At 41.4% G+C, this 16,989-nt stretch overlaps 1 protein-coding gene across 11 annotated transcripts in view; it reads right to left on the reverse strand.

Moving 5' to 3' along the window:
- Specc1 (sperm antigen with calponin homology and coiled-coil domains 1) overlaps positions 1-16,989 on the reverse strand; it is a 315,008-nt gene that overhangs the window by 116,599 nt on the left and 181,420 nt on the right. For all 11 annotated transcript variants that reach the window (XM_063242467.1, XM_005002069.4, XM_063242468.1 and 8 more), the window contains 2 exons: positions 13,093-14,669; positions 1,819-2,026 (listed from right to left, as the gene is read on the reverse strand). In XM_063242467.1, the coding sequence (XP_063098537.1) occupies positions 1,819-2,026; positions 13,093-14,669 (1,785 nt within the window). The remainder of the gene's footprint in view (positions 1-1,818; positions 2,027-13,092; positions 14,670-16,989) is intronic.

Consider the following 16,989-nt stretch of genomic DNA (forward strand, 5'->3'; position numbering starts at 1 on the left):
ATGAATTCACAAATTCACTCCCTTTCTCATCTTTTCCACAGTTTTATCATTTATTAAAGGAATTACTTTAGTACTTTCCAGAGCAGCCTTACACTCAGATTGGAGAATTTCTTCTGTATAAGTACCACACGCTAACTGATTGCGCCACTGGAGCATTTTGGAGAATTTCTTCTCTTCTCTGGATTACCTGTGTTGTTGACTGATTAACACTCAGCTCATGCCCAATAACACAGGCCTGAACGTAGCTTACCTAACACACATTTCCTATGTCACAGTATGTGACAGCTTTCCTGACCATGGGGATAGTAGGCAGACTTTAGTACTGCACGTGGGGGCCATTTCCAATAATACAACCACCAAAAGCAAGCAGAAAGGCACTGAAAACATGCCAGTAAGTGGACTACGGAGAGGACACTTGCACACAGAACTAAGACAGGAAAGCAGAGGTCTCTCAGTTTGATCCCAGCTGGGAATACAGGTGCTGGATGAGTCTAACTTTTCACCTTTCTGTATATCCAAAACTAACCGCTGAAGTGCTGCAGTACTGGTTGAGAGATATAGATTTTAGGGAGTGGATATATGAATACAGACCCTAAGTAACGAATGCTGACTGTATATGTTAGGGGACCGCTCAGGTAATTAAGCTATATTTAGGAATGGCTCGTGTTAAGTTTTGTATATTAGTTCTTTTGTTACAGAAGCAAAATACATTAGATGTGATCATTTGATAAGGCTTATTTGAACAAAAAAGGCAATGTTTAATGTCTTTTAAAAATTTTTTCCCTGTTCCAAACAAACAGTAAGTTTGTAAGTAAGTCATACTACTGCCTCTTCAGTAAGAAAGTGGCCAACATCTGTGAGTTACCTGATACCCCACTGTCACCAGGACATGTACTACAAATGTTTTCTCCCTTTAGTTAAAGGGCACACATTGTTTGTTCTGCTCCAAACATCTCTCCATCATCAGACTCAAAAGACAACATGCTGCCCAAACCTGATGACTGCAAACCTGATCTAAATTCTTAGGGAAAGTGCTGTAAACTCTACGTAGTGGACCTTGCTGTTTAGACAGGTGCAGTGGAGTGGCTGTCACAGAAGCATACCTCACATGGCCGATATACACCTGCTCTTTCCACAGTGGCCCCGTGCTGCTGACTCGTGGCCATCAACCTTCTTTTCTTTTGCGCTCTCTCTCTCTCTCTCTCTCTCTCTCTCTCTTTCTTCTTAAGACGGTTTCACTATGCATTTCAGGCAGGCCTAAAACTCACTTTGTTTGCCAGGCTGGCCTCAAACTCAAAGCAACCCTCCAGGGTGCTGGGATTCTAGGTAAGTGTTACTACCACAGCAGGCATGAACTTCCTTTTCTATCATTCAGTTTTCCACAGTAATTTAAGAGTAACAGCTCTTTGTTGGGGGGGTTGTTTGTTTTTGTTTTTTGAGACAGGGTCTTGCTATATAGTTCAGGCTGTTCTTGAATTCAATACATAGTCCAGGCAACCCTTGAACTCATGGTGATATTCCTGCCTCAGCCTCCCACCTCAGCCTCCCAAATGCAGAACTACAGCTATGTACCACCAGGCCCAGCTAGCAACTGTTTCTTAGCCATTCCAAAAAAAAAAAAAAAAAAAAAGAGAGAGAGAGAGGGAGGGAGAGAGAATCATTCCTCTTGGCAGTTATAGCGTGCTCAAAGGAAAAGCTCTTCCTAAACTCCGGCCAGCACACATCCTTGAACACCCTTTGGCAGTGGCTCGCTGCCTTCTGCTCCGTTAGCTGCTACTTACACCTCTCACCGTTTCATATAGGTGTGCCTACACTTACTCTCTAGCTCACTGATGAGCTGATTGTTGTGTAACTTGACAGCCCGGTGCTGTTCCACCTGATCTTCCAATTCAAATATGGTTTCTTTCATGTCTTTTATCTCTGCATCACTCTCTGATGCCTTCTCTTGCAGTTTTAGGCTTGTTCTGCTCAGCTGTTCTGCTTGATGATCACAAATATCCTTCAGGTAAGAATAATCTTTTTCCATCTAGAAGAAAAGGAATGTTCCACAGTTAATTTAACAATGAAAAAGCTCCCCATACATCAGCAGCCAGGCTCCATGATGCAAAGGCTAAAGGCATGTGCTGTTTCATTCTCAGGCTGAAAACCAGCCACGCCTTAGGGGTGTTCAAAGGAGCACAACACACATGCCTAAACGGCTGGTTTCTGTGCCCTTCCTATAAACAGAAAGCTGCATGTATTTAAATGTCCTTTCCTGTCCTGGATAGAAAAAAACGCTTCCACCAGAGGCCTTGGGGCTGCACGGGCGGGCGGGAGGGCTGTCAGTTGTGACTGTCGGCACCTCACATCCATTGTGGAGCAGCGCCCTCTGCTTGTGAGACATAAACAACACTACTGAAAACTGGGTAAACTGCTGTACCTCAAAGCTATGTGATGTTGCAGAGGTTCTCTGGATGAAAAAAGTACAGGTGTGACGGAAAGCACACAACACAGAAAAGTGCACACAACAGAAACATAGAAGTAGCACAGAACAGCTGTTTCACTTGTTCAGTCTTTACAAATTTTAACAATTAACACAGAAAAACATTCAAAATAATGAGAAAACCATGTACCCAGACTTAAAATAATTAAATTTCCACATTTGCTAAATATGTATACTTTAGGGTTGAGGATTTGGCTCAGCGGCTCAAGTCCCTCCCTGGCAAGTGTGAGGTTGTGAGTTCAATCCCTGGTACAAAAAAAATTTTATACTTTAATAAGATTTGTTAATGCCTCAATTTTTCTTATCTCAGACAGTTATAAGTATCACCCTAAAATTGGCGCATGGTCATTCCCAGAGGAGTTTTTCCATTTTTACTATAAATGTATAGGCCTATGATAATACTTAGCATTACTCTGGATATTTTAGAACTTTCACACAAATAACATATAATGGTTTTGCAGCATACTATACTATACTTCAGTATAAGACTAATATGATTTTGTCCTGTACTATACAATGCTTTTTTGGTTATTTAATGGGGTGTTATAGTTTTTGTTTTTTTGAGACAGAGTATCCTTATGTAGTACCAGCTGAGCTTAAACTGACTTTATAGCTCAGGCTGGCCTTGAACTTGTGGTGATCCACCTGCCTCAGTCTCCTGAGTGCTGAAATTACAGACAAGTGCCAGCACGCCCAGCTCATACTGTACTCTTGCAATTTGTTTTTAGCTATTTTTGAGTATATCCATATTGATGTGTGTTACACTAGATCACTGTTTTCACTGCTCCACATAAGAATTTCACTGTATGAACATACTGATTATTTTATTAGTGTCACAGTGCTCCTTTTCTAGTCTTTTAATTAAAGTTACTAAATAGCTGTATATCAAATAATAAGCTTCTTACTTAAGAGCTTTCTGAGTGTTTTCTTAAACTCTCTTTTACTTCATATGCAATCTTTTTTCCACATGCCTTTCGTATTCTAAGCTTTCTGGCTGTGAACCTTCCTGGGATAGGGATCTTGTCTACTTTATTTGGCACCAGATCCCTCGAGTCTGCACAATGTGACCCAGCGAAGGCATTAGCTGAGTATCTGATGAGTGAATGAACAAACACTGGGAGACAGTATTGCAGTATTTTTCACTTGGGAAGCTGGGATGGAGACGAGGAGGTCAATAATAGACAGAAACCAGTAATTGAACCAACATGAAAACCAACGAAGCCAAGGAAGATGGCCTGCATTGAAGTCAGCATTGCTCTGTGAAACTTGTGCTTTATTATAGAAGCGTGAGGCCCAAGACTGTAACGAGATACGTCACTGCAAGTGGTGCTCAAAAAAGGATGAAAGCTGCTGCAGATCTGAGTCAGACTGCCAGGGTTTAAGTCCAAGTCTACTTGTTAAAGAGTTCAAGGCTGCCTTTTTGTGTCACTGGCCTTTCTGCTGTTAGTAATGTAAATTCATGAATTCAGCTTCTCTAGCTCAAGAATTGGACTACTAAACACCCAGCAATGAGATTTCGATGTTTTATTGCAGAGAAAAATCATTTTCATGCCTTCCCAGCAACTCGCATGTTTGAAAATAAACTCCTTCCAAAAGGGGATGGTGGGACTGCACTGCAAATGGACTTGAAGGGCTTTCCCAGAAACACCAGGACTTCCAGGAGAGAGGACAGACATTCCTGAGAGAAAGCCCCTTCCTCGTGTGCTAACAAGTGTCAAAGGCAGATGGCAGCCAGACAGCTGTACGGTCTTCAGGACAGGGATCCTGGGAGCGCACTCTGATCAAAGGGGCTAGAATCTTACTTAGCCAGTGTCACTACCACCACCTCAGCATGTCAGACCATGAACCTGTGAAACAGGTACTGTGGTGGAGATAGAGATACAAATGCAGATGCAGATGCAAGAAGTTGACTGACATGTGCTCTGGAGATCTACCTTGTAGGACGGCCAAGGAAGTAGGATCCTACAGGAAAACAGTGAGATAGGCTGTCAGACAAAGACCTGGGCCAATCCCTCAGGAGGTCGACATCTGGATACCCTTTAGTTCTGCCCCAGATCACAGCGAGGTCTGGCCTTTATCCTCCTAAAGGATGAGCCATGAGATCTGGCCACCCTGGGGAAGGCAGCTCTCCTCAGTAAAGCCCTAGAGGGAGACCCCAACCTGCTAGTCATTGACTAGTACTCCCTATCAGCTGGAAGGACAGTGTGCTTCAGTCCTGGGGAGACTCTGCAGGTATCAGAGAACACTGTAGGGCCACACATACATCTAGATCTTCCTTCAAGGGCGTAAACACTGCAGATTTACTAGAAGATAATCTGACTACAGAGAATAAAGGTCTCCATAAGGTGCACCCACAAGGCTTTCTTAGTTGAGTAGTATGAACAAAGGCACAAAAGAAATCAAGTTAGAGCTCAGGTAAGAGCAAGATCTCATCCTACACAAAATAGCCTCAAGTCAGGAGTGGTGGCACATGCCTGGGATCCCTGGACTTCTGGAAGGATCACAAGTTTGATCCCAGCCTGGAAAACTTAAGAACTTAGTAGGAGCTTATCTCAAAATACAAAATAAAATCCGAGTGTGGTAGCATACACTTGTAACCCTAGTGCTTGGGAAGTAGAGGCAGGAGGATCATTGCAAGTTCTAGGCCAGCATGTGCTACACAGTGAGTTCAAGTCCAGCGTAAATTGTACAGTGAGACCCTGTCTCAAAACACAAAAAAATAAGAAGGGGTGGAGATGTAGCTCAGGGCAAAGGCCCTGGGTTGAATCCTCGGTATTAAAAAAAAATAACAAGAGATATGGGTAGACATTGTTAGGTCATTATAATAAATTCTGAGTAAATTACAGTCATATAAATACTTGTGCTAGAAACCAGTGATGCTGCCAACAGGAAGATAACTGACTTGTGAAATAAACCCTCCATCACTGCTTTCTGTGTAATGATGCTTTCATTTGTTTTTGTTTTATTTTTGTAGCACTGGGAATTGCACCCAGAGCCTTGCACATGCTAGCCAAGCACTCTGCAACTGAGCCGCATTCTTAGCCCACGTATGTCATTTTACTTGGCTTCTGTCTGAATTTGGTGGGTTATATTGTCTATTGGATATAATTAGCTTGACTATTAAAGTAAGTAAGTAAATTATTTCTCAGGGCAGAGAATGTGAAAGACATTAAAAATCTCTCACCCTCAATATTGCCGCCTCCTCTAACATAGCTGAGAGTCTTTGCAAACCTCAGGGAAAGTCAAGTGAGCTGCTGGGAGAACCTCCGGGTCATACACATTTACTGCTCTTAAAGGGACTGGAAAGGTAAAGAGAAGCTGCAGGCTGGCTGAAGGCGAGGTTAGGGGTTAACAAGTCTGATGAGAAAAATGGGTTCACCAAGAGACGTTGACCAGACAAGGAAACTCCGAAGAGGAGACAGCCAGTGCTGGTCCACGTGGGGGACCTTCCCAGAGGAGCCACACGTAAGCACAAGGACCACAAGTACTAGGGATCTAGGATCCCTGAAAAGACCACTTTCCCTGAACCACAAGGCCACTTCCAAAACCTCTCGTTCAGCTCCCACCCTTTTCAGACCTGATGGGGGAAACCTGGCCAATCTGATATATAACTGCTACGTGTTCCAGGCCACTAGACTGTGTCATATCATGTGAAAAGGGTTACACATTCTGTCTGTATAGCTTCCTGAGCTTCGGTTCCTGATGCACACAGCCAGGCAGGTTGAAGCCTGTGGCAAATTTCCCTGCAGGCTCCTCCCTTAGCTGCTACCCCAAAGTGCTTCCTCCTTTGGAAAACTTGGAGAAGAGGCTCTGACTATGGAAATTCTTGATATGCTTTCCTCCAAGGACTCTGCTTCACCAGAGAGTTGATGCTTTATGCCCACAATGGGGTAAATTATGAGTTGAAGATGACTGAAATTTCCACATGTTTGGATAAGTAAATTTAATCAACTCTCTTGCTGCCCCGTTTTACCTAAAGATTTCCCTCAACTCTATCAACAGATCTGCCAACACTTCTGAGTACCTCCCAGGGTGCTGGGCAAGCCCAAAGCTTTCCCACAGCAATCCTGGTTGATCTAGGACACTGATGTAATTTACTGAGCGACTCTGGAGATTCTGCAGGACAGTAACCCCAGAGAGCTGAATACTTCTCTAAAGAAGTATCCCTGTAGCTGAGACTGAAAGATCCACCAGGGACTAGGCAAGAGGGAAACAAGAGACTTTTTAAAAAAAATTTTTAAACAAATACCCCAAGGTAGGCAAAAGACTGGAAAGGAGGGAGGTGGAGGGGCTGAGATTAGAGACACAAGAGATGCCAGGCTGCTTGGCTCTGTGCATCAACCAAGTGTCTCAAGTGGTGGAGAATGGCTGAAACAGATACCCACGAGAGCTTTGGGGGGAAGAGTGAAGGCACACTGTCCTGCTGGGAGTTACAAACAATGGCCAGAGCTCACCCCAAAATTACCGTTGCCCTGTTTTCTTCCCATCAAAATCCAAATTTTGTTCAAGAATTAGCCTGTGATCTTGTGATTTCAAGAGAGAGGTAGGATGGGGGTGGGCACACAGTACAGTTTTGAGTATTAAGACATAAAAGGAGAGCAGTTGGGGAGGCTTCTCTCCAGCTGACCCAGGGGTCTAAGACTAAAGCCTCTGCCTTGAGCCCCCCCCATAAGATGCAGAGATGCCTAAGATGCTGAGCTACCCTGCACCCTTGCAGGGGGACTGCGAGTCAGAGTTGCCGTCCACAGCCTCAGAGTTCTCAGGCCCCTGGGTCACTGCGAGGGCCTGCCTGCCTCCTGCCCTGAGCAGAGTGAACATTACTACCTGGCTTATATCACAGGTAGTAGGATTTCCTGTTTCTTTTCTGTATCACCTGGGTAAACCCTCAATCCACTGGACTATTTAAGCCAAGTTTTAAATCCTCACAGGTCCTTGGAGGAATCCTATTCTGAAGTTATGGCCACAGAATTATCTACTTGCCTCATCATTCTCTCCCGCTGTCCTGCCATCTTGGTCAGTGGCTGCTCTGATCAGTTGGGTCCCAAGACCAATACTGTTTACAGCACAATCATTTCATCTCTTCTGGTTCTCCTCTGAATAAGTGTTAGTTATTATTTATAATCTTCTTACTCCCACATGAGTTTCTGTAGAAATAATTAAGTTTCTATAAGCTTCAGCCTCATGGGGATAAAAGTCAATTATTTTGCTCTTAAAACTAGATTTCAATCCCAGTTAAGATATTCTAATTTGCACCAGATGTGGTGGCACATACCTATAATCCCTGCAACAGAGAGGCTGAGATAAGAGGATTGCCATGAGTTCAAAGCCAATCTGGGCTACATAAGCAAGTTCAAGGCCAGCTTGCACTACATAGCAAGACCCTGTTTCCAAAACAAAATTATAATTTAAAATCAAGATCCCAGACAAATGAAAAGGTAAAAATCAAAAAATTAAAGCTGAGTTCAAGGAGTGCGCCCCTGTAGTCCCAGTTACTTCAGCGGTTAAGGGGCAAGATCGCTTGAGTCTAGAAGTCCAAAGCCAGCCTGGACAACATCCAAGCCCTTGTCCCCCAACCCTCTGCCCCAAAAACATAAAGCTGGGTTGTTATAGACTGGAAAAACAATAATCCTAAGCAACTCAATGCTGTTTGCTGGCTAAGGCATATACCAGGGTACCTTTATGGCTCACAGGAGGCTGTGGCTGTGCCATCTTGGAGACGTCAGGCCTCAAAGTTCCTCAAAGTTGTACAAAAAATATGTTTTATAAAATGCTAGCCAAATACACAGAATGGGGCTAAATGGAGTATAGCTCTGATACAGCATTCGCCTAACATGTGCGAGGCCCTGGGTTAAATCCTAGAATGGAAGGAAAAGCATACAATAGCCATTAGAAAAGGCAAAAAGAATGGAGATATTGGCAAACTGATAAAAGCAAAGAAATGAAAGGAAGAAAAAAACCTACAAAACGATCTTTCAGTTCCTGTAAAAGTCCAATTACTTCTGTTTATTCTGTGAGAAAGAGATCCATTTTAAAGTTTTTCAAAAGCTCTTCTACAAAAGTATGTGTATTTGTTAAATCTATGTAACTATTAGATCACTGGATGGGTTGGCAGTGTTCTACTCTGAAAATATAGCACATTAATTTGCTCTTTGATCACAATATTCACCTCTTCCAAGCAAAACAATGGGATGCTCATGGGAGAAAATGCTGATCGCTAAGCAGTTTGCTAACTGATGAAAACAACAGTCACTCTGACAACTACCCACAGCAGTTACATGTAAAAGTGCTGGGTAAAATATTAAGTGAAACAACAACTTAAGAATCAGGATTTACTCCAGGGAAGCAAAGATGATTTACCACTGGATGGCCTTTAAAAAATTGTGATTCATTGCAGTAAATAGTTAAAGCGGGGGAAATGTTGACATAAAACTGCTACTTCAGTAGATGTAGAAAAAAATCCAATCTTGGTTATTGGTTAAAAACAAACAAACTGGGCACGATGGTGCACACCTGCAATCCTACCTTTCTCCAGAAGGAGGCAGGAGAACTGCAAGTTAAGAGCCTAACGTGGGCAAGGTAGTGAAATCCTGTAGCAAAATTTAAAAATTTAAAACGGTTCAATAGAGCTCAGAGTGAAGGTCCTGAGCTCAACACCAAGTACTGTAAAATGAACAAACAAACAAACAAAAACAGCAAAAAAAAAAAAAAAAAAAAAAAAACACCCCAAGGAAACAAAATACTACCAAAATACTTGAATAACATAATAAAGGGTATGTACCAAATGCCTGAATCATATATATGTTTCTTGTTTGCTCGGTTTTTTTGAGAGAGTTTCACTATGGAGTTCAGATGGACCTTGAACTCAGTGATCCTCTTGCCTCAGCCTCCATGGTGCTGAAATTATAGGTGTGCACTACCACATCTAGCCTAAAACATATTTAATAAGAAAACACTAAAGACTTCCCTTTAAATTATGTACAGAGCATGGATCCAGTCACCATCACACGTCTTCTCAACACTGCAGTGTAAAAGCTCAAAGGGTCATGAGATCAGTCACTGGGTGAGTCAGAGGACTCAGGGCAGACTTTTACATCTTTTATTACAGTTATTGTTACAAAGTGTTTCCAATATCATTCAGGCATGGTTCCTTAAGTATCATCATGTGAATTCCTAGCTGTGGATTAGCTGGCAGTGTGCAGTGAGGATATACAATAAGCTACTGTTTCTGTCATGGGTCAGTATGATTTGTCAGCACCAACACTCAAGCTGGAATTTGAAGTCCAACGTAGTTGTATGGGAACAGGGCCACTAGAAGGGGATTCCTTCCGAGAGATTCCACGTCCACGAGCGGATCTTTGCAGTCCCAGAGCAGTGCTTGCTCTCACAGGTCTGAATTAGTGTGCTTAAGGAGGCTGTTAAAAAGCGAACCTGGTACTTCCCCCTCACTATCACACATGTTTCCTCTTTTGCACAGGGCAGCTTCTCTTTTTGCTCCCCCATAGTAAATTAAAGATGTGTGGCCTTCCCCAAATATGGCTGCCTGATTTTAGACTGAGCTTCTAGAACTAAAATAAACCTTTTTTCTTTATGTATTACCCAATCTCAGATGTTTGTCACAGCATTAGGAAATTGACTGGACGGTCTACTAGGAAGGCCTGTTTAATATTAAAGGGAGAGATGATTAGTGTATGTTCACAAAGTCATTGCTATTTCAGATCGATGTCTCTGTGCTCATAAGGGAGTGCAATCACAGACTGAGGTCTTGAGACGTGTAACAGAAACCCTATGAGGCACCATGAGGTATATCTTTTGTCTCAGACTCTTACCAGAACACTGGCTAGAATCTTTTTATCCCACTGTATTTGATAATTCTATTTGCAAAGAAATACGTGAATAACAGTTTGATTTTAAACATGTATCTTATGTCTTCTACTCTATGGAGAATACAAATACTTTCCTCTTCCTCCAAACAAGGTTAAGTTTATACCAGAAATCTAGATATTACTGTTTTTATTTTCATATAGTTAAAAGAAAGGGCAAATTCACCAATAAATGTTTTCATTATTAACCGTGAAAGGATAAATTTAAAGAATTTTACTCAAGAAAGTAGGGGGAAAAAAGCTCAAAACATGTACAAAAAAAGAGGCAAAAGAACTAATGAAAGTGGCCAGGTGTGGTGGTACATGCCAGCACTGGGAGGTTGAGGTAATTGAGGTAACAGAGTTCAGGCTAGGACCACATAACATAGTGAGTTCAAGGCCAGCCTGAACTGCCCAGTGAAATCCTGACTTCAAAAAAGAAAAAAAGGGGGAAGGTGGGAGAAAGTGGAAATAAATTACTCAGAAATAAACGTTAGAATTTAGAAACTAATTTAACCAGTTCATTGTCTTCATGGAATATGGCCAGATATTCTCTGTACAGAAAGATTAAGTACTGCAGTCCTGTCACTACAGGTTTACATGCATACTCAACCATATGCAAAAATGAAAGAAAAATGTGAAAGGACAACAGCAAACTGTGGGCAGCTTTTTCTCTAGGTGGTAAGATTAAAGGTTAACTTTTCTCTTTTAGACATTTCTGTATTTTCTAAGTCTTCTGTAATAAATACATCATTTTCCCAGAAAAAATAAGTTCTTTTTTAAGATGTCAACTTATTTGCCATTGCCACATATACTTAACGTAATGCCAATCCAAATACCAAAAAGATAGATGAGAAATTGACAGACAACTTCAAGATGTACTTGGGAGACTAAACATTTTGCAAAGGGGTAATGATAAAGGAATATTATTTTATTAGGTAACAATGCAAAGCTTCATTTATCTACCTATAACACAAGTAAGTGCCTGGTTAGTAACATCTAATAAAATGGCTTCCCTACATTAAAAAAAAATCTGTAAATTTAGAACACAGGCAGTGATGGCACAATGTATTAATAAGGCTAGCAGAAAGCAGACTGCAGAATCAGTGTGCACAGTAACAAATTTTTAGATGAAATAATAAAGAAAAGTCTCCACTGGGGGTGTATGGCACAAATTGCTTCTTGAAACAGTAACAACCCCTGAAATAAGGTGGAAAGATGCCTTAATCTCCCTTTCCAGTAGACCTGTAAATAATACAGCTCTCAGAGCTTGGAAGAGGAAGCCATCTCTTTGCACCTTCCCAGGGCTGCTCCGTAAGGTGAACAGAGTATATAATCACTATCAGCCTTGCAACACATAACGAAACTCCAGACCAATCAAAAAGTAATTAAAAATTATACAACTAATCATTTGTCTGATCTTGAGTGGAGGAAGGTCTTTCCAAGCTAAGAATTTAAAATAAAAATACAGGAAATTATTAACAGATTTGAATGACATAATTTAACACCCAGGATTGGCAAGGGCTCAGAAAAACAAGCACTCTCATGAACTGCTGGTGGGAAAAAATTGGCATGATATTTCTGGAGGGCAATCTGCTGAATGTGTTGAAAGTCTTTAAAATGTTTATGCTCTTTGACTCACTAAGTCAACGTCTAGGAATTTTTCCTAAAGAAATAATCAGATATTAAAAATGGATTTATAATACTGAAAGACCAGAAAGAACAGACATCCCATAGCACACTATATTCAACTACAGGGGACTAAGTGAACATAAAACAATTGTATAATAAAATATTATCTGGCTTTTAAAAGAAAATATTTAAGAGTATTGGCTAGTAAGAATATGATCAGTTAAATGTACCAAAAAATTACTATTATGTACCATGTACTAAACTTTATTTTAATTTTTTGTGGGGTCTGAAGCAGAACCTTGTGCATACTAGGCGAGTACTATATCTGTAACCAGAGCCCTTGCACTAGGTGCGAAAAAACCACACACAAATATTTGGAAGAAAACCCAAAATACTGGTTTGTTATTTTTTGGTGGGAAAACTGGGTGATTTTAACTGTCTGCTACAGCAGCCAAAGGAATGCTGAGAGACCTGGGTAATTCTCACTCAGTCTTGTTCAAAGGTCAGCTCAGCTGCACCTCTTCAGAAACTTCTTGACTCTAATATTTTTGTTTGTTTTTTGAGACTGGATCTCACTATGCAGTTCAGGCTGGACTTGAACTCACTACATAGCCCAGGGTGGCCTCAAACCTGCGGTGAATTCCCCTGCCTCAGCCTCCGCAGTGCTGAGATTACAGGTGTGCGCCACCTCACCTGGTTGTGAGGACTCCAATATACACTCAGAATCCCTCTGCTGTGCTAGACTATGGACCAGACAGAAACTTCCTGGTATTATTTTTATGATGCTCAGACCTGAAACCAGAGCCTCTACTCCACACGAGGCAAGCGTTCTACCTCGGAACTACGCCTTCAGCCTATGTTCTTTATCCCTGTGTCACCGTCTGATATAATTTACTGCACCACCAGTATACTCTGAATCGCTTCTCGCCAGAAATGAGTTTTTCTCCTCTAAATCCTCAATGCCAACCTGTATGGAATCTCAACAGATCTATAAGTTACAATGCTTGATTTGTTACTGAAAGTGAACAAGTGATTTACTTGGCCTTGCAAATTTAAAGGTCAAGGGGACAAACATTCACAAAGAATAGTGAATTTCAGTAAAACAGTATCTCTTCTTACCTTAGCTAGTAGGCTTGAAATGTGTTTAATTTCACCATTTGCTTTTAGCAATTCTTGTCTGAGCTCAGTGCAAGACTGTTCCAGCTGATCTTTCTCAGCTTGAGCCACTTTTAACATTTCCTGAAGCTCACAGTTTTCTGCTGTCTGCCCCAAGGCACTACTGGTCTCCGAGGCTTTTTGCTTCTCCCCTTCCAGATGAGCCTTCAAGGACCCATTCTCCATCTTCAAGCCTTCCAGGGTAACTCTACACTCTTCCAGAGTTTTGGTCATCGCACTGTTGCTACACCGCTCTCGTTCTAGAAACCCATTCAGCTTTTCATTTTCTTCTTTCAGATGTTTGATCATGTCCAAAGCACCTTGGTTCTCTTCCTCAGCCTTCCGTAAGCTACAGGTCAACTGCTGCTGAATGTTGAGCAGCTTCTCTCTCTCAAAGTGGCTCTTCTCGAGAATATCTGTACATTTCTGCTCTAGCTCAAGGATTTTCCCTTCTTGGGCGCTGGGCTCATCATTCTTTACTCGCTCTTGTAAAAGGTTTATCAGTTTCTCGTTTTCTTGACTTAGCTGCTCTGCCCTCTCCCGATGCTGGTGGAAGGATGTCTCTAAAATAGTCTTCTCATCCACCAGCTTCTCGTTCTCAGCTGTCAGTTCCTGCACCATTTGTTGCTGATCTGATAACTCTTGTAGAGTGGCCTGTAGTTCCTCTGCCGTGCTGTGGTGATTCTCTTCCATCTTTTGTATCTTTTCTGTAAGGGAAGCAAGGGACAGCTCACTTGCGTTGTTTGGAGAACTTCCAGTAGTTGAACACTTGGAGTTCTTAAAAGGGTTGCTAGAGGAGGACAGGGGCCGAGACAGGCTATCAGTGGTGATGTGCTCAAAATCTGAGGCATCTGGTGACAAAGAAGCTTTGGTAACATCGCTGCTTGAAGAACCAGATGTCCGTAATGTATTTCCATATGTGTTTTTCTTATACTCATCAATTTCACTTGATAGTTCATTTCCAATTGGACTTCCAAAGCTTGACTCTTGAGTTACAGATGTTGGGCAGCTGCTGTCACCAGTGTGGCTTGCTGCCCCTTCTGAATGTGGTGACTGCTCAAGGTAAGTCAGTTTTTCCTTCAAAACTCGGTTTTCTTCTTCTAGGTCAGCAAGCTCTTTCTGAAAGGTCTTGTTCTTCTCCTCAAGGGTTCTTATCAAAGGTTCTGTGTCTCCTGGTAGGGCTGATGCTCCATCCGAGCTTGGGTCCGAAGCCTCAGTCCCCTCGGTGCTCAGGGCCCTTCTCTCCTTGCATTTCTTCAGTTCACTTCGAAGCCTATTGATTTCACTATCTTTGGCTTTGGCTTCTGCTAGAAGTTCGCGAACTTGGGACTCAAGCACAGCCTTCTCCCCCGCTTCATTGTCTTGCTTGAGTTTTGTAGAAGTGGTCCTTAGGTGCTTGGTAGGGGTGTGAGTGCAGGACGAAGTTGGACTGGACCCTGATTTCTTTGGGTTGGAGGGACCTCGTGGAACAGACCTTTCTCTTGAGACAGTTACTGAGAGTTCCCGGGGAGCTGGAATGCCTGTCCGTTTGGTTGTTGGAACTAAAGACAGAAACAGAAGAAATAAAAATGAATGGGAAAAAAAGCAAGCACTTTTTTTGGCGGGGGGGGGGGGTACCAGGGATCGAACTTATGACCTTGCACTTGCCAGGCAGGCACGTGTACTGATGAGTTAAGTCCCTGGCCCCTAAGCACTCTTGTAATGAAAGCCAAATGACTTCAAAACACAGTACAGTGGATGGTATGGCTGGCATCGTTCATCCATTTCCTTCTCCTCTAGATAATTACTCAGTTCCAACTAAGGGTTCTGTGCATCCTCCTAAAACCCTACTGGTGGATGTGAAGCTGACACCTGGCCTGAGCTGCTCAGGACAATCTTATCCCCAGTCATAGTTGTTGTTTTAAGGTCCAGCACATATCTGGGTTAAGTTCAGCAAACACAAAGATTTTCAGATCAGTCTGTAAACATCACTGGACATCAGTGAGAAAGCCTGTGGACATGGGAATGGTTAGTACCACCTTGCCCCCATAGGAAAGTGGGACTACAGCTGGCACGGTGGAAAAAAGAAAACCAAATTCTTAATGGCACTGTTGAGCTGCTAAGTCAAATCAACCCTGAATACTGGCCTGCTGGTTGTCTTCCAATATACACCAGCCAATACATATGCTTCATATAAATCACCTTGAATCAGGGCTTTCGGCAGCTTGCAATTTAATACAACTTAACTCATAACATTGGCCACTAAACCACAGCCTTTAGACAAAATATATTTATTGTGTATTTCTCAATCAAAACTTATAGAAAACATCACTATTAACATATTTTCATTGAGCACAAGTTTAAGAAATCAAACGAAGGGCTGGGCATGTAGCTCACTGGTAGAATACTTCCTTAGTATGTGCAAGGAGGGGTGGGAAAGACGGAAAAAAACCCCAAAGAAATAAAGATATAAACAATATTAAAAACTGATATGATCAAGTGACATATATCTTTTATTTATTTTTAATTTTTTTATTTTAAAGAGAAAAACAAAACAGAATAAAGCAAATCAGAACAGAATAGTGCAAGTGATACAGGACTTCAAAACAAAACAAGAAATCAACAATGGCTCCCATGATGTTTCTTCAAAATAACTGTCCATACCATTACACACAATAAAATCAAGCAATACAAAACAGTCTAAAGCCAATCAAAATGAAAGAATGAAAGTATTATAGTACTTCAAAACAAGATAATAAGAAATGAGCAATGGCTACTATAATGTCTCTTGTTTTCTTCAAAATAGCTGTCCATACCATCGCACATAATAAAACCAAACAACAAAACAGAATAAAATCAACCAAAACAGAAGAATGAAAGTATTATAGGACTTCAAAATAAGATGGTAGGAAATCAACAATGGCTACCATAATGTGTCCGTTTTCTTCAAAATAGCTGTCCATATCATCACACATAATAAAATCAAATAAGACAGAATAAAACCAATCTAAATAAAATAATGAAAGCATTATAGGACTTCAAACAAGCTAATAGGAAAACAACAATGGTTACCATAATACAGGATTGTTATCTTCAAAATAGCTGCCCATACCATCAAACACAGTAAAATCTAATAAAACAAGACAGAATAAAACCAGACCTAACAAAATTATGAAAATGATTCAAGAATTCAAAACAAGATAATAGGAAATTAACAATGTTGAGCACTTTCCCTTTTTAGGCATTTCCTCTCCTATCACTTTTGTAATATCTAGTGTGCTTTTTGGATCCCACCAACCCCTTCAGTTTTTTATGCTAGGGAGATAACTCAGTGTTCACCCATATGTGCCAAAACCATTCACAATAAGCAGGATCTCCAGATGCATCCATTTACCTACAAGAGCCTCGAGATTATCCTACTTTATAGGTGGGTAACTTCCCATTATGTGAAAATACCATACCTTTCTTATCTATTCTGTGGTTGATGGGCAAGTTACCCTTGCTTTTTTTCTTGTCTCCCATCTCATGGAACAATTCTTTTCTCTCCTTGGATTTTCACTTTATGAATTTCTTTTCAAGTTAAACAGGTTTCTTGTATACAATATATTGATGGATCTTGTTTCTCAATCTACTTGCCCTGTGTTTCTTTTTATTGGTGAATTGAGGCCATCTAGGTTAGTGGTTACAACAACTGGTATGCACTGGTTCATCTCTGCCATGCTACCCTCCCATTGTTGGTCCTCCACTTTTCTTCTTCATTCAATTGCCTCTCCTGTTTGGCGACCTTCCTCTGCTGCTGTTCCTGGAACCATGGTCAGCTTTTATCTCTCTCTAGAATATTCTTCAGAACTCTTTGTAGGGTTGGTTTGGTAGTTATGAATT

The sequence above is a fragment of the Cavia porcellus genome, unplaced genomic scaffold, assembly GCF_034190915.1.
Source record: "Cavia porcellus strain 051 isolate PalLab524CR breed Dunkin Hartley unplaced genomic scaffold, mCavPor4.1 scaffold_32, whole genome shotgun sequence".
Taxonomy (NCBI): Eukaryota; Metazoa; Chordata; class Mammalia; order Rodentia; family Caviidae; genus Cavia; species Cavia porcellus.